Genomic DNA, 23,536 nt, shown 5'->3' with positions numbered 1-23,536 from the left:
CTGTGTCTGGCCCTTTTGGCACAGGTGTGGCAGGCTGGCAGCTACCAGACCTCTCTCCAAAAACAGGGGGAGCGGAACTGCCAAATCCTGCAAGTTGCAGTGCATAATGCATCTAGTAAGTTGCTTAGTTCAGTTTAATGGCTCAGGCTCAATAGATCAAAAATGTGAGTTATCAGTTGTAAGTGATGAGGTGACAGAGTAGGCTTTTGCTTTTATTAATAGTATTTTCAAAAAAAAACCCAACGCACTGTACCTGTTTCTGGAGGAAAGTTTGAAGAGTGTGACCCCACCTCCCATGTTGGTTCAAAGTATTGGCCACAAATCATGATTTTGAATGAAGCTTTTAAAACTAATGCCAACGCTTAAATAAGAAACGGTAGAGAGAGGGGCCTGACTCATATTTGAAAGCTCAAGACCCAAAACAGTGTGTTTCAGTCTGTTTGTGGAGAAAAAGAGATGCTAGAAAGGAAATGCTGCATACAGCTGCCTACCCGCAGTGGGGAGAGGAGCTGTGCTTTGGGTTTGGATGGGTGCAAGTGCAGACTGTCAGCAGCACAGCCTTGCCTGAGCTCCCTCCCTTTTGGCGGCCCCCAAGACACACGATGCAAACACGAATCTTGCAGTGAAGCCCAAGTCTGGCATGTTTGACTTCCACTGGTAGCAGTTCCACAGCTTTTCCTCAGCAATATTTTTGAAGCTTACAAAGCAATTGTGTACTCGTTAGGAAGTCAAATATGGATTACATTGGCTGCTTTGCCAATGATGTGCTTTGTAACCTTGGATTTGTCTTGTAATTCTCAGGAAACCTGTAAAGATGGTTCTGTTGGTGGGTTTGTTGCTCTGTGATGACGGAGCTGGCTGATGTGACTGGCTGGTTGGACCTCCTGGGCCTGGGGCATGGCTGTAGAGAAGGGACCCCACCAAAGCAAGGGTCATTTCAAACTTTGCCAGGTCCTCAAGCCTTACGGGCACACAGGCAAGTTCAGATCCTGTGGAAAACCAGAGCCAAAATGAACACAGCTTTGGTATTGTCTTTGCAACTTGTTTGCTCAGCGTGTATGTGTATTTGATATTTTATATTTATAAAATGGTTATGGAAAATCATAAGATACTAGTAGTTACTGTTTATAAGGCAGTGGGGTGCGTGAGCCCGGCTAGAAAATAATTTGATTTAGGGGATGGTGGATGCAGCTGACTCCCTTTCCCTTCTGTCGTGTGTGTGGGCAGCCTGGAACTTGTGCTTGGGCTCTCGCTGGTGTGGGTGAGGGAGCGCTTCAGCATGCCCCTGTCCTGCCTGGTGCCTGCAGGTGAGCTGCGCCACTTCCCGCTGCTCATGAAGCACGGTGCAGGGGAAGGGCAGGCATCCCAGCTGGTGTGGAGAAGCTGCTCAGCTGGAGCAAAAGCCCAGGAGCACTGGGGAGCATCCTTCTTGTTCAGCCCCCCCGGGGCTGCCTGGGCCTGTGCTTTCCTCTGCCCTCTTATCCTGCATCGTGCATCTCCCCACTAGGGCTGACCCAGAGCGCTGTCCGTGCCGTGTCTGTACCACCTCTTGTCTGTGGGAACCAGGTTTCTTTCCTCAGAGGAGCTGCCTTTGGCAACTCAATTATAGGTGCCTATTTTGTTTTTTTTCCCCCCCCTACTCCCACTTCTTCCCCCCCTCCCCGAGCCCAGCCAGGGCGCTCTCCCACCACCCCGAGGCGCGAAGCCGCGCCGCTCCCCCCGGTGCCCCCCGTTTCTCCTTTTCCGCAAAACTTCCCCGCGCACCCCCAGTACCGGGGTGGGGGGGGCGGGTGGGCTGCGAGGCTCCGCCAGATCCCGGCGGTGCACGCCGGCTCCATGCCGCGGCTTCGGGCCGCCCCGGCTCCTCCCCTCGCGGTGTGTGTGTCTGTGTGCGAGTGTGTGTGTGTGCGTGCGCCGGGGCCGCCGCCGCCGCCGTGCCCGCCTCTCCCAGCCAGGCAGCAGCCGCGCCGCGCTGCTGGCGGCGGCCGGAGCGGGCGGCGGCGGCGGCGCTCCGCGAGCCCCGGGCGGCTCCGCGCAGCCCCGCGGCGGCCGCCGCTCCCCGCGGCGCGGCTGCTCATGCCGGCCGGGCAGCTTTAGCCGCGCCGGCTCGGCTCGGCTCTTCTCGGCTCGGCGCGGGGCGGGGGCACCACTTCTCTGAGTCTCCCCACCAGATCGTTATGGACCTATTCGACTTTTTCAGGGACTGGGACTTAGAGCAGCAGTGGTAGGTTTTCTTGGGTGTTTTTGTTTTATTTTTTTTTTCTTCCCCTGCCTCTCCATCCCTCTCCTTCTAACGGCTGCCTCCTTCCTTTCCTCCCTGCTCGCTCTCCCGGTGCTTTAGCCTTTGTGGAGGGAAGAAGCGCCTGGTGCCCGCCGGGGAGCGTGTCCGCGGGGAGCCGCGTCGGGGCAGCCGGGCCGGCCACGCTCCGCGGCAGCGCCGCCGGCTCCGGCGGGCGGGGAGCACCTCGCGGTCCGCCGGCTGCGGGGGCCAAGTTGGCCGGAGGGGGAGGAACAGCAGGGAGAGCGCTGAAATGTGCCGGGGTGACGGCTGAAATAGCAACAGCAAACCCCATCCCCGAGCAAGGGAAGCGGTGTGCAGTAGGCGATGTTTTCCCCGGGATCGCGGCTTTGCTAACGTTGTGTTCACGGCTGTCAGTGACAATATTCCCTTCTCGGGGAGAAACGCAACTGTAGTTTTGCAGTGTGGCACAGTTCGAGTGTAGCCCTGTCCAGTGTGGGGGTTTCTGTTGCTGTTTTTGCTGGTTTCCCATTCTGGTTCAAGCGTTATTGAAGTTAGTTTGGGAAGTGAGAGGGTCAGTTCCCGTGATGTTATAACAGGTCCCCTCTTTTTTTTTTTTCTTCTGTCTGTTTCTTTTCTTTTTATTTATTTATTTTTAAGAGTGGGATTTTAGGTTTATATTGCTCTGCAAATAGTGCACATCTTGAAAAGGTCAGTGCATCTGTTTAAGTGTTTTGTAAACTTGTTACCAAAGTGAATGTTAAGGAATTTTCGATGAGTGACAAGTAGCTGGGAAAGTTAGAATTTGGGTAGGTATTCAGTCACTTCCCGGCTGGTTTATGAGATTATGTGTATTCTTTGACTGTTTTTATTGGTTCTTTACTTTTCAATTTAGCAAATATAGTTATAATTCTTTAACTATCCATGGTGAAATTCAGTGGTTGCTTTCTGCTTTGTTAAATAATTTTAGGCTGGAGTGCAGTTTGCCAAGAAAGAAAGAGACTAAAAAATACTGTATTTTGTGATCCCAATCTCTAAATGTCACATAGATTATATGTGTGTATGCATGTGCATTTGGACCTCATGTTTTGCAGAGGGTTTACTTTACTTTGTTGATAATATAAAGGTATGTCTAGGAAAAAGATCATACATTTAGTTAATAACTATCATTTTGACAAACACATTCTAACAGCCGGGGTTGCAAATCCAAGATAATCAGAACCAAATACCTGTCCCATTCTGTTTTACAGCAATTTGGAGTAAATCCTTGGAACCATAAATTACACTATATCAATATTAATCTGTAAGCAGGCGTTGTGGATCGTGTGCGTGTTTTATCAGCTCTGCATAAACCATCGTATTATATCTTTGAATAACCATGCTGTTGTTATTTAAAAGTAATAATCGCAATAAAATTAGTGCTCAATTAAATATTATGCTTCTACCACACTATCTTTACTCTGCTACACTAATTTATTTTGTAGACAACTGATAACCACCGTATTACTACTCAAGTAATATTTGCATACAATTTGCCTAATTTATAGTGTGGGTAACATCATTAATTTAATAGAAGCTGTTACAACCCAATATGTGGGCGTAGTTCAAATACTAAGCACATTATAGGTATTGAGTTTTAATGTTTGCTTAATAACTTACTTTCATTTGGCTGTGGTTTTATGTGGATTTAGAGATGAGCATCAGAATGAAGGGAACTCTTGTGCATCTGTTTTTCCATAAAATATTAACATATTCCTACTTGTGCTAGAAATTTCACTTGGTTTCTTTTGTTCAATGAAATTTATTGTTTTTAGTGCCCATGAGGAAAGAATATTTTTATTTTGACTGTTTCAAAGTGTTTGATATCTACAGAAACTCTATATGCTGTAGGCATTCTCACAGAATTATTTATTGTGGAGATCAAGTTGGATTTAGCTTTTAATAATCCAATTAGCATATGCATTTGCACACCTGGATAACATGTAGGTACATAATCTACATGTATACACAAACATTACATCTATTTTATTGTACATGTAAAGACTTCTGTCTCTGACAAGTAGTTGCATTGCTTAAGGAGAGATGAATTTAGCTCATCTATCCATAAACATGTGCATGTGTATAGATGTAAATAAGTTATACATGCGTCATCTCTACGCACCCAGAAATATGCGTGCTCACTCATCAAGATTAATTATTTCTGTCTGTGTATCAAATATTGTATCGTTACTTTGTAATATTTCCAAGTATGTATATGTAATGATGTGTGAATTGCTGCTTCTTAGTTTGAAACTGTCCTCCTTCAGTCTGCCTGTAAGCTGCCCTTTGTAAAATGTGTTTCACAAGCATTTATAAGGCAATTAGAGACCCTCTTCTGCATTCCTTGCAAACCCCAAACTTCTGCTAATCTGTGCTGCAATCGCCAAGAAGGCAAGCTCAGGCCTATAGGGTGTGTGTGTGGGTGTTTGTATGTATTATCTATATGCAAAGTACAACAGAAACATAGTTTGCCTGAGAAATATACATAAAAATATGTATTGATTGAGCAAAGTTGTGGTTTCCCCCCCAATGGAAAGGTATAAAGGTAACACTTTCCTGATATAATTGCAATGCATAGAAATGACTCCCCAAAACTTTTTGGCTAAAAAATACAGAGTGTTTTCGTTTGTTTGTTGTTTTTGGTTGGTTGGTTGGTTTGTTTGTGTTTGTTTTTTTCTTTGTGTTTTGTGTTTTGGGATGCGTGTGTGTGTGTGTCGTTTTTCCCTCCCTCCAGCAGGGCTGCATCTTTGTGTCACTTCTTGAAACTTATTTTGTCAAGAACTGTCAAAGTTAGAGCGTGCATTGTGGCTACATGTGTTGTTAAATTCTCTCCTGGCATCCAGGATGATTAGTTGGGGCTTTGTGTTGTTACCAGCTGCAGAATCAGCCCTTTGGTTTCCCATATTAGGAGAGATCACAGTAGTGTAAGAACGAGGTGTTTCATTGAACCTTCATCAAGAATGTGGTTGGCATGGTAGCCAAAGGCTGGTGTGGGTTTTTTTGTTAACATTTGGGTAAAATGTGTAGAAGAAGGCCACAAATATCCCAGCAGATGTTTTGCCAGATTTGAAAAGCTGAAAAAAAAAAAAAAAAAACCAAACAATTTAAATGTATCAGAACTCTGGCTGCTGTGAAAGGGCCAAAGTCTGCTATGATTCCTGGATTAATAAGACACATTCACCTGGGCTTGCATTTCATATGAGCCATTCTATGAGGGAGAAAAAAAGGGAGATGGATATAATGAAAAGCTTGAGTGCCTGTGTGCACCAAGGGGACCACTTGCTGTTAAAAATCAAATTTCATCTTTTAAATCACTTTCCACGCTTGTCTGTGGTAACCAAGTAAATGAAATCTTGAAGTGTCCTGGGACCATGTGGCTGGATTTGAACCTGCTTGCAGAGTAAGGTGGTGCCATTAATCAGCAGCTAGGAAACAACAAAACCCAACAAAAACCCAGGCACTGCAGAATATATATCTCCTCACTAACACAAAAAAAAAGCAGAGAGATTCATGCTTTATGTTATATCTACTCTCATTGGTATTAATATTTTTTAAGTCCTCCAGTCTTTAAAGACGTAGAAGTGGAGAAAGTAGTTGGTGGGAAAACACATGTTGAGGTATATAAAATAAAGCCTGGCCAAGGGCAATAAGATCAGCAGGTAAGAATATCACTGTAGCTGAGTGGTTGTGATGGGGGAGATTCACAGCAGAGAAACAAGTCTCATGTGTGGTTTTCTTTTTTTTGTCTCTTTTTATATTACGTATCACCAGTAGCCTAATTACAGCAAAACCAGCAAACTGCCAGTTATACAGGAAGAGGCTTAAACTCACTAAACTGTTTTATAAATAGAAAGTTCAAAGGTCTGTTTGTGGCTGACAAAGCTGAGAACGGGCCATCTGTGGGCCAGGTTCCTCTCCTGTACGAATGCAAAAACATCCCGCAGCCGCGTGTACTTTCAATGTGGTCCTCAGTGTGGAGGGGGTGACCCTGCTCTCCAGACAAAGGTGAACTGTTTCAGTTCCAGCCTTGGGTATTTCCCTTCCATCACCCACCTTCCTCCTTCCCTCTTTGCCTTGTGCCTCTGCAGAAGACCTTCTCAGTTGCTGTTCTTTCACCAGAGTCTGTAATAGCTAAAGGAAAGGTCTTCTGAACGTGGAAGCAGTGTTGTGATTCTGATGGGAATGTGCGAAATAGAGTAAATAGCATCTTGGGGAATTAGATTTTTGTTTTTTGGCTGATGGTGGGAGTATTTGTATATGAGGAAGTCACATTTTGAGTGGATTTCTGTAAGGCTTTTCTCCCCCTCCCTTTCTTCTTCATGTTACAGTTGAACTCCAGTTACTTTTTGGATTTGTATTACAGACATCCCCGAGTAATTATTTGAAAACGTTTCATTTTCAATTTGCTTTGAAAGTGTAAATGGATAGATTGTGTGGCTGCTGGTGGGCGGGTGAGGGGATTAGATGCTGTCAAAACAAGCAGCTGAGAAAGACCTAAAATAGTCTTGGGCCAAAACCTGTACTTGAAATACATCCTGATTTAGTAAATCTTCCCTGGTTGATATTGAACTCCATGGAGTATAAATCTTAAAAGAATTTGGCCGTTTGCAAACATTAAGCTCACATATATCCTATGAGGCAAAATTACACTCAGTTTAACAGCATTTGAATTGTTTTCCTAATGATTCATTCAAGAATTTAATGACTTTTAAAATATATGAATTGGGATGGAGAGTAGATGCTTCAGATCCTGTTCAGCTATTCTGAAGCCAGGCAGAACTTCAGAGCATTTAAGCACGTTGTACGTGAATGCCCGTTATATTGCATAGGATTTTCTTTTTGAGTAAAATATTGTGTTATGATGCAGGTCCTTCAGTCAAGCAGAATTATTTCTTTTGTCTGTCTTTTGTTTGTCTGTCACTGCAACCTGGAATTTAACCAAATAATCCAAGGGGAATATGTAACGTTCTGTGAAGCGTTAAGTTAAATCTACTAAATGATCTCTGATTATATGAGTGGACACTGCTGGTCTTTTTGAGCTTCATAGGACTCAAACAGCTTTGTGGAAGGAGTGTTGTAATGCTTTTTTGTGTTATGAGGCCCAAATTCCATTTTTATCCGAGTCGAGCAAAATTCTTGTCATGCAAGATGGGACAAAATTGGCTTTAAGACTTAGAAAAAAGCACGAGGGCCTTAATATAGCAGGGTCAATAGGCAGAAGAATTCTAGGAAACTTTTTTTTACAATGAACCCATGAAGTATGTGGAATAAGCATCTAAACAAATAGACCTCATCCTGTATTTCCCTGGTACCTTTAGTTTGAGGTTAGAGAATTTCTTCATGTAGAGGACTTGAAGGATTTGGCTCCTGGATGCTTGTTAAATGCATATAGTCAATGAATAGCATAAAGTACCCATGCCTTCCTTCAGCTTTGGCCTGAGCCAGTAGCCAGTGACATTGAGATGCTCCCAATTGACTTCAGAGAGTACTGGATTTGACCTTGTTTTGCCCAAAAGTTGGATTCATGAAATGTGGAGCAATTTTCCAATGACAAGGATCAGCAAGGCACTTTGCACACACCTAATACTCTGCATGTGGAAAAACTCCACAGAGCCCAGTTCTGAACATGTCTAATTCAAATTTACTGCCTTTCTTTTGAGAAGAAAGAAAAGAAAAAGTAGAGAGGAAATATTTTCTCTTGGTTGCAGTTAACAGAATAGATTTTTATGGAGCCATCAAACATCTATTATCACTGAAAACTGAAACTGTGCCACAACTCTGGGTTTTGCAATATTACAAATTCTTTCTTAAGCATTGAAAAAGAAGATAGTAAATCCAGTAACATGTCAAGTTAGTATAACCTTCCAGACCACTCATAATATAACGTAGTCAGGAAGTAACAACAGTGACTCAAAAAGACAGCTCTTTCATCCTTTTATTGTTACTGAATGTTCTATATTGATGCTTTGCAATCAAAATATTTGTTTTAATTGTTCTAATAGCTCTGGTCAGAGGTCAGAAGGTATGTTACTACTTACTAATGAAGGACTCTAGAGATAAAAAAAAAAGAGAAAAAGAACAGCAACATGCATGTCAATAGCTTTTAAGCTCTATTTTGAATAACTTCTAATGAGACAGTTGACTAAAGACTCTCACAGAGGATGTGTGATATTCAGTCTGTGTTTGTGAGTGAAGATTTTGGGGAATGAGCTGGGTGGTTTGTCTTCAAAAACTCTGTATGGGAGCCTGGTCTTGCAGAAACTTGAAAAGAATTGCAATTTTCTCCTTAATTTCAACAAGACTGCTGTTGAGTGCAGTCAGGCCGATGGATTTACAAGGTTGGGCTTGTAGTGCTGAAAAAATAATATGGAACTAGAGAGCTGAGGTAAGGGAATAACCCAAAACTTCCTGCAGTTAACGTCTCGGCTGTTACAAACTGTTTTATCACGAAGAGGCTGTTTTTCAACTTGTACAGTGCAGATCCACACCATAAATTACTACAACTGTTAAACAAAGGTCTAGTTGGTAGTCTCTTTTGTAAAGCTTTATCTAACATTTAATGAGAGTTTATGAATGTGTTCAAATCAAGCCACCAAGAGAAGGAAATTCTGAGTTGGGGAACTTCTTTTTGTGACCTCAGCAGTAAATCTGTGTCCTTTTACTGGAGACTATTGATGAGTCCCTGTTCCAGGTGATGTGAGATGGTGAGATTAAAGAGAGTTGGAGGCGATACCACAACCGGAAGCTGATTTTCATTGTAGGTGACAGAGAGAATGGAGGAATGCCATTTACTGTGTACAATGCGTAAGTCTTGTTTTGTGAGGAGCTCTAGTCAGCAATTCAGATTCCTGCTTCAGATGCTGCATGATCCTACCAGTTACAGTAAGACATGAATAGCCTGTTCATACTTATATGCTTTTAGAGGGATGGGGTATTAAAAACCAATAAAGAAAAAAATAAGATGGAGCACCAAGTTAAAAATTACTCAGTTGTTCCTTTGACAAGTATCATAATTAGCTATTTTTTTTAATTGCTGTGGGTGTACATGGTGTTGTGAAATAAGTAATTTCTATAGCTCTACACTGCTTCCAGTGCATGGGACTCAGACCTGCAGATGTCTTTCTGCTGAGACTAGTGCTTTTTCCTTATGTCACTTTGCATGGACTATTGTCAGGATTCAGCCATGTTTTAAAAGTTTTCTGTTTGGTCCTTCAAGTGCAGTACATTATGATAGATGACAGTATCTGCATCCTACAAAGCGATAGACACCTGAAAGTAAGAGTTGGTGAAAACAGAGCAGTACTTTGTGGCTTGGGATCCGTGCTGAGAAGGTGGCTTCAAAATGGAATGTTTTTAATTTAAAATATTTTTAGGTCTGAGGGTACCAATCCATTATGTAGGTCTACTTGTTCTTTTTTCATCCTTTACTGTATCATGGGTTTAGGTGAAGATTTCATTTGTGAGGAAGAAAGCAGATAATAGTCAGTAGAGAAAGCAAATGCAAAGCTTGAAATATAAAATCGGGAAATACAGAATGTTGTTAAGGTTGCCAGTCCCCGCTTATTTTAGTCTCATGTCATTGGGTAAACTAAGATCCTGCAGTAATCCAGTGCTTAGGTGAGTCTGTTTCTATGCTGCTGTCAGTAGCCATGCTTATATTTGAGAATGTAGCATTCAAGGCTTGGGAAAATATCTGCTTGTTGATTATGGATCTCTGTCTGCATAGAGGCCAGAGTGAGACATGATATCAGGGGGCTTATTTTCAGAATGTTGCACACTTTTTTTAGGTCCCTGTCCTGAATTCTCAGGTGAGACACCCATAGCCTGGGGTAGCCAATTCTTGTATAAAAGCTTTGGGCTGCTCTTTTGAATGTGGGGGTGATTTTTCTTCTAGTTTTTTTCCTGTAGAACAATGGAATGACATTCTTCCTGGTGTTTCCTATGAAGAATAATGATGAGGAATTATCTTCTCTGTCTACAAGTGTTTAAAAACTCATTAGTTAGGGTCCCTGAAAGAACTCCAATACAAGTCAGTGGGTGTGGTGAAGCCGATTGTAATGAGAAGCGGACTGAGCCCTGGGGCTGGTGGTCAGCAGGGAGGCAGAGCTGTAAAGAATACAGTGCATATGCTATGGTAAGCATTTTCATAGCTCTCCTCTGTGGGAGAGGACAATGGCTTTGGAGCTCATATTTACTCAAAAAGCAGCCCTTTGATTTTCATGGCTTAATGCTTCGTTGCACATTGGAAGACCCATTTGTCTTCACCAAGCCTTTGAAGAGGGATAGGTGAAGGCACTGAGGCATTGGCCAGAGGCTGAGGGTAGCGGTTGCTTGGAGAAGGAGCAAGTTGCCTTGCTTTTTTGGTAATACTTGGCAGAGATTTTGTCATATTTTTAGAGTTTGCTAAACCAATGTGAATATATATTTAGGAACAGAACATGGATTCTCTTACCAGCTCTGTCACTAGCTGCTTTACTGCCTTCGTAAAGTCACTTTGCTTCTGTCCAAGTGAGGTAATGCTATTTACATCTTTGGTAATTTGCCCTTTATTTTTGTTCAAGTGGACAGCATGAGAGAGAAGGGCCAGCTGTGTAGCTGCCTTTATCTGGTGTTTGTTCACTTTTTTATCTTCCTGGGGGTCAGCTGGGAGTTGTTTTGGACATTTTCTCTACTCTGAACTTCACTCTAGCTATATGATCCTTAACTGTCTTTCTTGTACTGCATTACCTAAGAGAGGAGCAGTGTTGATGCAGATTGTCTGTGTCATAGCTTATGCATTGAGACCCTGTGTTGGATGATATTTTTCTGCTGATGACATCAGATGCATGTTTAAAAAAAAAAAAAAAAAAAGGGAGATACTTCTGGCCACAGACCTTTCAAGCAATGTTGATTTATGTCTCTCTGCTTTACCTCCTTTTGTAAAATGAGAGGAATAACGTCTCAGAATTTTACTGGTAGCCTGAGGCATTTTGCAGCAAAGTTATTGTCATTACCCCTTCTTATCCCTGGGAGAGTGGAATGAGAGGAGCAGAGTGACTTGCAGAAGGACTTGGCGTTGGTCAGGCCTGCTGTCAGCTGAGTTCCAGTTCACTGCTCGCCCACTCTGATGGGTATATCTTCCTATTCCGCAGGGGTGTGATGAGGTTAAGTCCCTTAATGTTTATGAATGTTTATGGTGATAGAGCAAGACAGGAACCCAGGCAGATATATTAGTAGGGGGAAAGGCAAGCTCATAAAGAGAAATGGTAGGATTTGGGCAGAGCATATGTGCAAGAAAAGGTAATAAAAGCATAGAAACTCTTCTGAAGGGCAGAATTTATTTGGAGTGTGTATATTTGATATAGTTTACCTTGCTCTCAGCTGGATGGTGAAGGCCATGGACCTTTCAGAGGCAGAACAGTTGTGTCATTTCCCGGGTCTCATAGAAAAGCTTTGTATATGCAGATGTAGCTTAAGTGAACGTCATGTCTTGAACGCTTCACTGAATAGTACATCCACACTTGTTCAGAAGCATTGTTGCTCTTTGAGACAGCTGCCTCCGTTTCTAGCAGATCGCTGCTGTGTTGGTTAACTCTGGGCATGAGTTTTCTTCACATATGTTATTAGACTGAACATATTTTCTATTTATACCACTTGGGGATACAAATTACTGTGTTTTGTTTAGCAAAGACTAGGAAGAGTATGTCTTTGATGTAAAAAAAAAAAACAAAAACCCAACAACAACCAAAAGACAAAATTTTATTCCTTTCTTTCAAGGGAAAATAGGCAGCAAAACCTGTTAGTGGACTTTATTTTTACATCCCAGAAAAACAAGGAGGTGTTTGCACATATGGGTTTTAATAGACCATTAGTAGAATTTGGTTCTGAAATTAACAATGGTCTTTTGAAGAAGGGAATGAATTTTGATGAAATCCCATGCATCATTTTAAGGCAATCAAAGACATTATTAGTAGTGTACATACTTAGAAGTATTATCTTTGACTTTAATTGTCTGTGGGCCAGTAAGGTTGCACTGGAGGGCTGAGCTGAAGGCCACTGCCAGTGGTCAAAGTTTTTAATTGATTGAATAAAACTCAAAAACATACTTAGCCAGAGCTTCCTTTGCTTTCTGATTCCATTTCTGGAGAAGATGACCTTTACCTACTCTGTGGTAGAGCTCCAGAAACATTACACAATCTATTGCAATATTTTTGTTACTGCTCAGTCTTTCCTTCTCTTTTTAAAGAGCCCTTGTCCGAATGGACTGTTCTTTAATGTGCACATAGAGGGATCATGGATAAGGGAACATAATCAAAGAGGGTTTTGATATTTGTGTAGGAAAACACCTGTGTGCTTGTTCGGAAAAATACAGCCCCATCAACAGGACATTGAGCATATGTGGATTGTAGACCATGTCTAAGTGTTATCCTCATCAGGATAATAAATAATACACTTTCCTGTCACTTCACTCTGCCTAAGTTCTTTCCTTGTTACCCAAGACAAGCTGTTATGTGAGAATTTTGCCTGGTTGTAGACTGCTCATGAATCTTGCAGTACATGACATGCAGATATCTAACAAACATGACTAGAAACTGCATAAAATACAAGAGACATAACACAGAAGTTATATGTTTGAAAACACATTAGAACTCCACAAATAGCCTGATATCTAGAAGGCTTTTTCCTCCTGTATTTCCATAACCGAGAGTATTCTACTAGCTGCATTTCAACCAGATGAGGGTTATTTTAGATTTTGTAATGATTCTCACTTGTGTAAACTCACACAATCTGCCTGCAAATTCAACTTCAATGATAAAAGGTCTCATCAAAAAATTGAGGCAGGCTAGAATGTTTGGTTAAGATTTAATCTTTCTAACTAATTATAACACAGTGTCAATATGTGCTCTAATATCTGTGGAAAGAAAAGGAACATAAATGATACAGTTCCGTTGTAGTAGGTCTTCTGTAAACAAGTAATGGTTAGGTGGGTGTCTGGAGCAAGGGCGAGAGAATTGATAAACCTATTCCAAAGGGCTTGAAAAGTTGAAGTGAATTCTAAATGTAGATTAGGAGCAAATGATGACAGCCAAGCCAGCATTACCTCAGTTGATTAATTTAGAAGGATACTGGTCAATGATTTTAACCAACAGCCGTGCATAGAAGAATCCTAATGGGATGTCTGTTAAGATTACATAAAGTAGAGCATTTGATTTATTTCATAGCTTTCCAATGCTCCACTTTAACTTCATACAAATAATGCATTAGTCACACTGGATAAAATGGCGTATTGAATAAAGTTGTGATTTTGTCTGCTTCTTATAATCTGATTTTTATAAAGGATTAAATCTGTTTTAGTAGTTTATTCATATCATAAAAGAGATTGTCGGCTGAATGGAATCTTTACATCTGCCACTTTCTATCTCATTAGAAAAGACAGTAACATAAAGTTCCTCATTTCCTCCCAGTCTGTTTTATCCCCTGGTGTGTCTGAGCGTGTATATCTTTTGTACATGTTTGTGTATTATAATGTCACTGCGTTTTCAAAGTTGTGGTTAAGCCTGTGTCACAGCTTTTTGGGGGGTAATATGAGGGGTTATTAATGTTCTGGCAAAAAAAAAAAATACCCAGCCAGGAACAAATGAGGGGGTGCGGCAAGGGATGACTGTCCAAAACGTGAAAATGATGGCTTATAGTGGCGTGACCGTGTGTGGATGCGTTGCCAGGTTCAGCCGGTGGTTAAGCACGTGTGGTACTTTCCTGTGAGTATGTCTATGTCAGTAGGCACAAGTACATGCTTAATGATAAGCACATGTTGACTTATGGCTGATTTAAGAGGGCATAAAGGTAGGGCATTCTTCTGAACTGAAATATGAATTGTCAGTTGTGATCAAACTGTCCAACTGTCATTCATCTGTCATGGTTCCAGTGGTTTTTGAAACATTTTTCAAATTCAAATGCATAGTTGTTGGTTTTAAGCTAAATATTTAATGCAAAATTACAAATGTAGGCATTTTTATCCATTGTTGTCAGACTGACTTATTGTTTGTGTATTTTATTCTCCTTCTTTAAATGTGTGTCATTGGCAGGGTGCTGCTGTTGCAGCTGGCAGTTGTTTTCACATAGACCTTCAAAGTCAGAGCAGATGATCTTTTCATAGATGTTTTCTTATTTATATTTAAGATTCTTACAATCTCCATTTAAACCCAGTAAGTGTTTAGGGACAGGCTTGGTCCTCTCAATATGAGGTTCTCTTGGTTTCTGATGATGAGCAGAGATGTAGTATCCAGCTTTTCTAGTTGCCTTTTTAGTCAGAAAAGCAGATTCTGAGGATCTCAGCTCTCCCTTTTGAGGACTTGCTGAGGATGAAACTTCTTCATTCACATTTTCATTTGTTGATACATGTTGCAGTTTTTCTAGCTCTGTCATTTCAGTCTTGGCTCCTTTTCCCACGTAGTTTGAATCAGTAGGAGTATTTTGATATAAAATGTGTAGTCAGCCTCTTCTGTAGAGCAGGGAGCCACTTGCAAGCTTGGGTTGCAGAGGCAAGAGCTGCAGTGCCTGGGTGGGCAGGGGGCTTGTGCTGCGCTCTGCTCTTGCAAAGTGTCACTACAGGATTATACCCCGTGGGCTCCCAGCACAGAACTGGGCCCAGCTTCTTGAACAAGACTTTAAGAATCACATAGCGTTCATCGTCTCGCTTTGTTTGATGAGAAATGACAACGGGACTGAGCTCTCTGCTCCGTGCTGGCCGTGTTTGGCTCACTGACTGAGCTGTGCAGTCACAGCTGAGTCATTTTTTGCTTAAATTCTGTTCATTACTGAAACTGAGGGGAAAAAAAAAATCCCTTTACTTGTCACGAAAGTGTTCTTGGTCACGAGTACATTCCCATGATGCAGAATGATCCTCAAAGGGGCAGTAATGTTTGCTGAGATGGCGATACACCCCACGTTGTAGTTTTGGGGGCCAAATCTGGGGTGCATGCACAAGTTGGTTTGCTGAGGGCCAGTAGTTTCCATTTGACCCTTCTGAATGAACAGTGCCCTCTTTTTCAGTTAAATTTAAGTATTCTCTGTGTTAGGTTTACCCACGTACATGAAGCAGCTCTAATATCTCTGACCTTGCTCTAAAAATGGGTGGTCATAAGAAAGCAGGCACAGCTCCAGTGTGCACTGGTGCATGTCTCTAGACGCACTGGGGGGAAGGGGGGGTGGTTTGCAGGTGTCTTGGTAGCCAAGGGAGTATTCCCGGATTGCCTGCCTGCCCCCCAGCAAACCTGGGGTCAGCCTGGAGCTGTATGTGACTGGCACACACATCCATCCCTGCTATTGGAGAATGTCCAAACATGGCATCTTCTGTATGCACAACTAGTTAAATATTTGTCAGCTTTCTCATATACGTAGTAGCATAATTTCAGGGGGAGAAAGCGCATACTGGTTACATACAGTTCTAGTTGCTATGCAAGAATGTGAGCTGGTGCTGGACCCAGGGTTCTGTAATACACTGAGGACTAGTGCAACCTTCCAGCACTTGGTTAACTAATTATCCTGTGAGATGGTTATGGTGATATGACACAGCATAAGTATTCAAATATGAAAGAACAGCGCCACACTTAATTTTCTGTGAGGAGAACTGACTGTATCCCTGAATAAACAGACAACAGCCTTTTATATGGGGGATTTTTGTTGTGTTTGGCAGCTGTTTGTCTTAATAGGAATTCTTCAGTAGTATTTATTGTATTTTGTGCTGGTAGTGGTGGGGGGAGAGCCAAAGTAGAATCAGAGCAGTTTTACTTTCTGTACTTGTGAACAAAAAGAAACTATTGCTGTATTAATTACTGTTGTGCTTTATTGGCAAAAATAAAGAGTTCCTATAATATGAAATTGCTAATATAAGAAAGGCTTTGATTTTCTCATTAGCGCAGGATATTTTGCATCTGTTCTGGTTCACGAGTGCATTGTCGGCACTTTAAATAATAATAATGACTCAGTAATGAATAAGAATAACAACAAATCGGCCTCTGAGTATGCAGGCAGTCAGGCACCCTCCGGTGTTTATCAGTAGGTTGGTTTTAGAGGTCTTGCAAAGTGAGCTGTTCCCATATGCCCATTCAGAGTTTTTTTTTAGATCATTGCACAGCCTGGAGATTCATTTCACTGCTGGCATAGCTGGGTTATATATTATACAAGCACTTTTTTCATTGTGTGTCAGGACTAAAGTGTTAGAGTTCTCACTTGATGGAAAATGTATGTTTCTTCCACTTAGCAACCTTTAAGTCTTCATTTTTCCTCTGTTCTAGTGATACGTGTTTTTTTGTGTGTGTATGTGAATAGAGTCTTTTTTTAATCCATGAAAATATCAGAGCTCTGGGCTGTTCTATGAGTCTTTCAAATGTGTTCTTTAAAATGTAGCCTGGAAACACCTTCGCTACAGTTCAACTCGGTTTGTATCATATTGTCTCTGCTTCTGTAGTTACTATTACACAAACAGATAATGTGGAACTAATGCTATCAGTTTGTCTTGAACATTGAAAAGCTTAGGAATCTAAAATTAAAGTTCAAATTCTGATTTGATTCTTAGTTTATAGTGTTGTCTCGCTTTTTATAAAGTCGCCTGCCTGTATAATATGACACACTGTACAATTTATGGATTTAATTTTTTTCCAGGTCTTACCTAATACTGAATAGTTAAGAACAGCGATAAGTGGAGGATAGAACAATACTCCATTTATTGTTAAAGCAGTGGCTAAATTTCTCAAAGAATGTTAACTTTTAGCCTTATTCGCAAAATAATTTGTTCTAATGATGTGGGTTGATGGTTCTGAGTTTAAGAGAAAAGGAAAATGCTTAGTTCAAGTTGAGGAAAAACCCAAGCAATTATGCTTTGACTTACTGTTTTCTTAAAGCACTACTCTGCATTGTAAATTATACCCTTATGACCCTGCAGCGCAAGACAAAGTAGTAAAAAGATGTGTGTATAAGCAATGATCTGGAATTTGACAATTCTGGTCAAAATATTAAGGTTCTGGTAGGACAGGTGAGAGGACATCTCCTGTCTGAAGGCTCTAAATTGTACCTGCCATTAAAAGTCTACCTTTAAAAAATTTACCAAAAAGTGCCTTTATTGATTGCTCCAGGTGATACTTCATTTAAGAAGTCTGCATGTGTTATTGTGCAATTTAACAGTATCTGTGATGGAAAGCAAAAGTGTTTTGCTTTTTTTGTTACTGAATAAAATTATTGGATTAAATTTTTTTGTTCCAACAGCCCTTAACTATGATGGCAGAAACCTTACAACACATGCATGGCTAAAATAAAACAGTAAGGAATGAATTAAAAACAAACAAACAAAAGCCATCAAACAAACTATCAAAAACAACCAAAAAACCCAAACAAACACACCCCTCCAACAAAACAAAATCCTGGAGAGAAAAAAACAAACAAACAAACAAAAAATCCACAACCACCTTCAACTAAAACAGTTTAGCCCTGGATAAGCCAAAAGAAATTGGTAAAGCAAGTAGTTTATCAGCACATGACCTGTAAAGTACTTAAAGTGATCTGTGAATGGAAGCTACCCTAAATCTGCTGCTTGTCACAGTAATTTGTCTGGCTTAAGGGCAAAGTAAATGGGTCTCCTTGGCAGTACAAGACTAAGTAGATCACCAGGTATGATCAGATAGGAGCCTCTGATGGTAACAACAGAACTACAACGAAGCTCTCTTTTGACACCATTTCTCCTGTTGTTGCTGCTGTTAATAAGTGTGCTAATTATCATGAACCTGATAATGCTTATATTAATTGACTGAACTAAATGTAAATTCTTGTTAAATAGAGGCTAGTTTGATAGACATGACAGGTGCTGGTTTGCTTGCTGCTGTGTTAGAGTAAAGGAGTGCTTCAAAACAAAATAACTGTATTTTGGACCTTAGATTTTGGGGAGGCTTAAAATGTTCAGTTTTGGCTCCTAAAACACATAGAAGAGCTTAAGATTTTCAGAATATTTTCTTCTGCCTTTTCCCCTGTCCTTTGATACTTTATGCAAGGGCAATTAGTTCTTACAGTTTTTATATTACAGTGAAATCCCTATATAGTCGTTTGTTACACATTTGCATGGTGCAGAGTAGCGTGGCCTGTTTAAGTCTCTAGACACTATTGCAGGAGTAAATGTTGGATAATAAATAATACCAACAACCAGTCTTGTGGCTGTAGCCCAGGTGTGGAGCTCCAGGTAGAGGGCATTCTGTGTTGGGCTTTAGGACACATTGGCTCTCTCTAACTCACTATGCAAAATGGATATTGTAGTGTACACTTGGCTTTAGAGGTGGTTTAGGGCATGTCTAGTAGTTGTGAAGATAAGGTATTCCAAATGTCTTTCATATGTCCAAGCAAAACAGTATCAGTGTTAAAGTGTTGTTAATTTGCCTGGGAGGAGGGCATTCCCTGACATACAGAAGTGTTTAAATGCTTGGTATAATAGTGTAGACATGGAAATGGACAAGAAAAAAGCAAACACGATACCTCTGGTAGTAAGTGGTGCAGGTGTTATTTCGAAATCCTGGAATATTTCTGGTATGTTTTATGTATTCTGTAATTAGGTATTGCCATTAGTGTACCCAACCTCTGTTTTAATCATCAGGAAAGCTGTCACACAATAACACAAGCTGCAGCACGCTGCAGGAGTAAACAGCTTTCATCATTTCTCAGCTATGTTTTGTTACTTTTAAAAATGTTTTAATTCTTTTCCCCTAGTAAAGAAGTTTATTCCCTGTTATCCCCCTTTTCCCTCCAGTAAACATCATGCTCATGTGTAAGGCAGACAGCTCTGTTAACTGGTGTCCCCTGCCTGGCAAGAGGCCTTGACAGGAGGAGGTTGTTCCTCTGTGCTGAGGTCTGGCTGCTTCTAGAAGGAATGGGGGTATTTCAATCCCCCTTCTTCCTGTACTTGATGCCCACTGTAATGTGAGTCATGCTTGCTAGGGACTTTTGTGTTATTCTTGCTATATAATACTCTCCCACAAAAAGCACTCCCAAAGCAATCACCTACCATGCCATCAAAAGGCAAATGTATCGTGAGGCTTGTGCAGAGTTTCAAGACTCTGTAATCTCACTGTGAATGGGTCTGGAGTGGTACCTCAGAGTTAGTTTTGATGCGCATGGGATAAAAATAGATGTGTGCTTTCTGCCCTGTGCATGCCACCTGTTCCAATGAAAAGAGGAAGCCTTAGTTGCTTATAATGGTCATGAAACTAGCTGCGTTTTACTGAGACATACAGGTGCAAATAACCCCCTGTTTTAAAATATGTAAGGTAATAAATTGACTGTTGAGAAATTAGAATGCAGCTGGACTCATTTGCAGGGTAAGGGTGGCTTATTTCTCTGAGTGCTCCCTTTTCTATCAATGCACGGTAATTACCAGACGCTACTCTTTATTTTGGATTACAAGATCATCACATGCTTTCACTACATGCAGTGCTTTATTGAAGCTATCCTGCATTATGTCTACAGAGTTTTAAGAAAAAAGAATACAATTACTTCCTGCCTGAGGAACATGCTGCAAGGCTTTTTGTTTTGTTTTTAGTTTGGTATTCACTAATTTACTGTTTGTTCTAGAGCAGCAGTGAGTGGGAGTTAAACTTTAAGTGCACATTTGGCTCTTTAAAAAGACATTTAGTGTACAATTACTGCTGTTTACCGTCTTATAATTGTTGTGTGTTTAGGCTTAGTCAGGCTTAGTAAGATGGGTATCTGTAATCTTTGAGGGCTACAACTCCCTGTCCTAGTTTTCACAAAAGAGAAAGTAATTATAGATATTGAGATAGATACAGAGATAACACAACACTTTGTGCTGTGATGTTTTAGTGATTAGTGTAAAATAAATATGTAGACTAAGAGAGAGGTTGTGGTAAAAGATGCTGTATGTGGCTGCAGTTTCAGTCAATGATATTCAACGTGATGCTCACATCAGATCTGGGAGTCAAGACTTCTTGGCGTCCCCAGATTTGCTGTTCCGTTGTTACACAGGTGCACAGTGTGCAAAACACTGGGTTTAAGCAAGCGGCTGTATTTGTAGTAACAACTGAACGTTATACCACATCAGAGTAAAACTAACGAACTGTAGTCATGCTGCAAGTGGCAGCCCAATGAACGGGGGTGTCAGCACATCCAGTGATATAGAGAGATATATTTCCATTAGCTGTTTGTGGTGGACTCTTTTTTTAGATTAGAAATAGCAGAAAGGTGGGTGAGTATGTATTTGGGAAGACCTAGATCTGTATCAGGATCTCAACAGTGCTTGAAGTGCAGTTTATGGGAGCAACGAACGGTTGGAAGATTCAGGTTTCCCAGTTTGAAGTCCATCACAGGAAAAGGACAATTGCATGTTCCAACATTGAAAAGACAGTTTTACTGAGAAACAATAATACATGCACAAAGCCCTTGAGAAATATAGCTGAATCCAGGTGTAAAATACATACAGTAGTATTTCCATTTTACAGGTCTTTATGACTTGGCAGATGTTACTCTGCAAACCTGTGTTGTCTGGATTTTCTTAATGAGGGCTTAACATCACTGAGGAATGGACTGAGATGGGGATGTGATGTCCACAGTGAAAATGTATATTAAATTGTATGTATTTGTGCTTGTTTTGGCTGGGATAGAGTTAATTTTCTCCATAGTAGCTGGTATGGGGCTGTGATTGGGATTTGTGTTGGAAAGTGTTGATAACTCAGGGATGTTTCAGTTCCTGCTGAGCAGAGCTTACACAGCGTCAAGGCCTTTTCTGCTCCTCACACCACCCACCGGTGAGTGGGTGGGACACAGAAGAAGCTGGGAGGGGACACAGCTGAGGCCAACTGACCCAAGGTATATTCCACACTGTATAATGATATGCTCAGCAATATAAAGCTGGGCAAAGAAAAGGAATGGGAGAATGTTCAGATTCATGGTGTTTGTCTTCCCAAGTCACTGTTACCTGTGATGCAGCCCTGCTCTCCTGGGCATGGCTGAGCACCTGCCTGAGATGTGGAGTGGTGAATGAATCCCTTGTTTTGCTTTGCTTGTGTGTGTGGCTTTTGTTTAACCTGTTAAATTGTCTTTATCTCAACCCACGTGTTTTCTCACTTTTACCCTTCCAGGTTTCTACCCCATTGTACTGGGGGGAAGTGAGTGAGCAGCTGTGTGGGGCAGGGTTGCCGGCTGGGGTTAAACCATGACTGGGTTAATTTTGCCTTGAGCTTGGGTGGAAAAGACAGTTGTCTGAAAGCAAAATGCAACAAATGTTTAACTGAAAGTGCCATATTGTTTGAAAGGCATGAGAGATAGGTAGTTAAAAAGCATCATTAGCTAAAAAAAAGTATCTTCTTTAATTCAGTTTTATAACCCACTGTAATTGGAAGACATAGCTCAACTGTTTTTCTTTAAACAGGAGAATATTATTGGATTTCAGGCCAGTCATCTGAAAGTTTTCACTTATAAACGTAATGAATGCTTTCAGCTGTATTTGTAAGAAATGTTTTTGCATTACAGATGCTCTAGAGAAACAAATCTGAGGGCTATTTTGTAACTGAAAGCCTTTGAGAAAAATGGTCCTATCATTCAAAAAAGATCTGAAGCTCTGAGTATGTATTCTGACTGTCATATTAACTTTCATACTCAGAATGCAAAGGACAACTAATCCTTCCATTCTTAGTAGGAGTCATATGCTGCTTTTTAACTTTTTTTCTCCATGTTTTATTTTTAATGTAATTTGAATGGAAAAGGTGGATCTGGCATTATAAAGTGGTTGGTTGTTGCTTTTCTTCTGATGTCACAGTGATGGGAGTTCCAGCAGTGTTACATTTTTGGAATAATATACACATTCTGCGCGTAAACTTTGATCTTGTGTTTAGTCCTTCAAGTTGAAACCTGCAACAGTTTCCTTTGGGCTTTATCTGTAGCCTTTTAAAATCAACTGATATTTTTGAACAGACTGTAATAGCCTCTGGACTGAGACCATAGAGCTTGAGTGCTTGGGTGTTACAGAGGTGGAATATGGGGATGGAGGTGGGGAAAATCAAATCCACCCTCCTGTTTAAAGGGTGGAGATAAAGCTTGATATAGGACCCCACCTCTCCTTGATAAGGCTGCTCTGTCTGTGTTAATGCTGTTCTTCCTCGCTGTAGTGAACTTCACCCACTGACATTAAATCCTCTGTCATATGTGATTGGTGTACAATCCTACTCTGTGATTTCCAGGCATGTCAAGGGATTTAGCTGTACAAGGTTTTTCTTGTATTTGAAATGCAACTTTTTGATAGTAATAGGAAGCATGGATCAAAATACATGGTTCATCTTTTTTGTACTCAAAATCCTGTAACAACAGCCAAGCTAGTGAATACAGTTAATTTGTTCAGACTACTAACTAATAGGAGAAAAAAAAACCCTCACAAACCAGAAATCCTGAAGCTTATTTACTTAAAAAAGTCTGGTTTTTATGTGACTCCTAATTATTTTTTTAAAGACTGAAAATTTCTGCAATTTTATGTCAGTACTGGCAGAAATTTTTTTCAATTTAAAAAAGGATTGTGGAGGAGCAAAACTGTTGTACTTTAAGAAATAAATCTAAGAATCTCTTAATAAACACTAACATTACTGTGTTTTTATCTGTATGTGCTTTCATAAAAGGTTCTTTTTAGTGCAATACACATTTGGTTAAATCCTGCAGTACCTTAATGCCTTTCATGCTTGTGCGTCCCAAGGCACTTTACAATTTGTAAAGTTAACATTAGAAATGCAGCACATAAATTCCCTAAGACAATCCTTTTTAAAATGCTGAATAAAATATCTAAACTGTTAACTTTGGATTAAATGGCCCAGCAGTTGGTGCATTTTTCCTTTCTGTGGAAAATATGTTTGAAACAAATGACTGAAATGAATAAAGGCTCTGTAAATAATATGACTTCAAATGATATTCATGGAGGCCAAAATCTGCCATTCTGCAGGAGGAAGTCTAGACATGTACAAAGTTCAGCTCTGTTAATTAAGAGGGAGCAATACGCTGCAGTGAGTCAGAGCAATTTTATAATCCAAATGCTGCTAAAAGGGACTCTTGTCAACCTCAAAATCTTATTTGTTTTATAATCACTGGGTAAGGAGACTTGCTGGCTGAGGAGATACGTGTCCCTCATCGCTTTGAATGCCATACAGCCTGGTAGTGACCAAAAGCTGTTGCTATCTGATAACTGTTTGTTAGGATATGCAAAATAATTGTAGTCTACAAACAGTTCCTAATGTCAGCGTCACA

General features: G+C 40.7%; 1 protein-coding gene across 1 annotated transcript in view; it reads left to right on the top strand.

The window, feature by feature from the left end:
• The first annotated feature begins 1,995 nt into the window (after positions 1-1,995).
• The window catches only part of AFF2 (ALF transcription elongation factor 2), a 333,326-nt gene continuing 311,785 nt past the window's right edge, over positions 1,996-23,536 (top strand). The window contains exon 1 of the mRNA XM_082062239.1: positions 1,996-2,224. Within this exon, the coding sequence (XP_081918365.1) occupies positions 2,178-2,224 (47 nt within the window). The 5' untranslated portion in view covers positions 1,996-2,177. The remainder of the gene's footprint in view (positions 2,225-23,536) is intronic.

This window comes from Streptopelia decaocto (assembly GCF_964273445.1).
Source record: "Streptopelia decaocto genome assembly, chromosome: 10".
Classification (NCBI taxonomy): Eukaryota; Metazoa; Chordata; class Aves; order Columbiformes; family Columbidae; genus Streptopelia; species Streptopelia decaocto.
The sequence above is the reverse complement of the archived record's forward strand: the minus strand, read 5'-3'. Positions and strand labels throughout refer to the sequence as shown.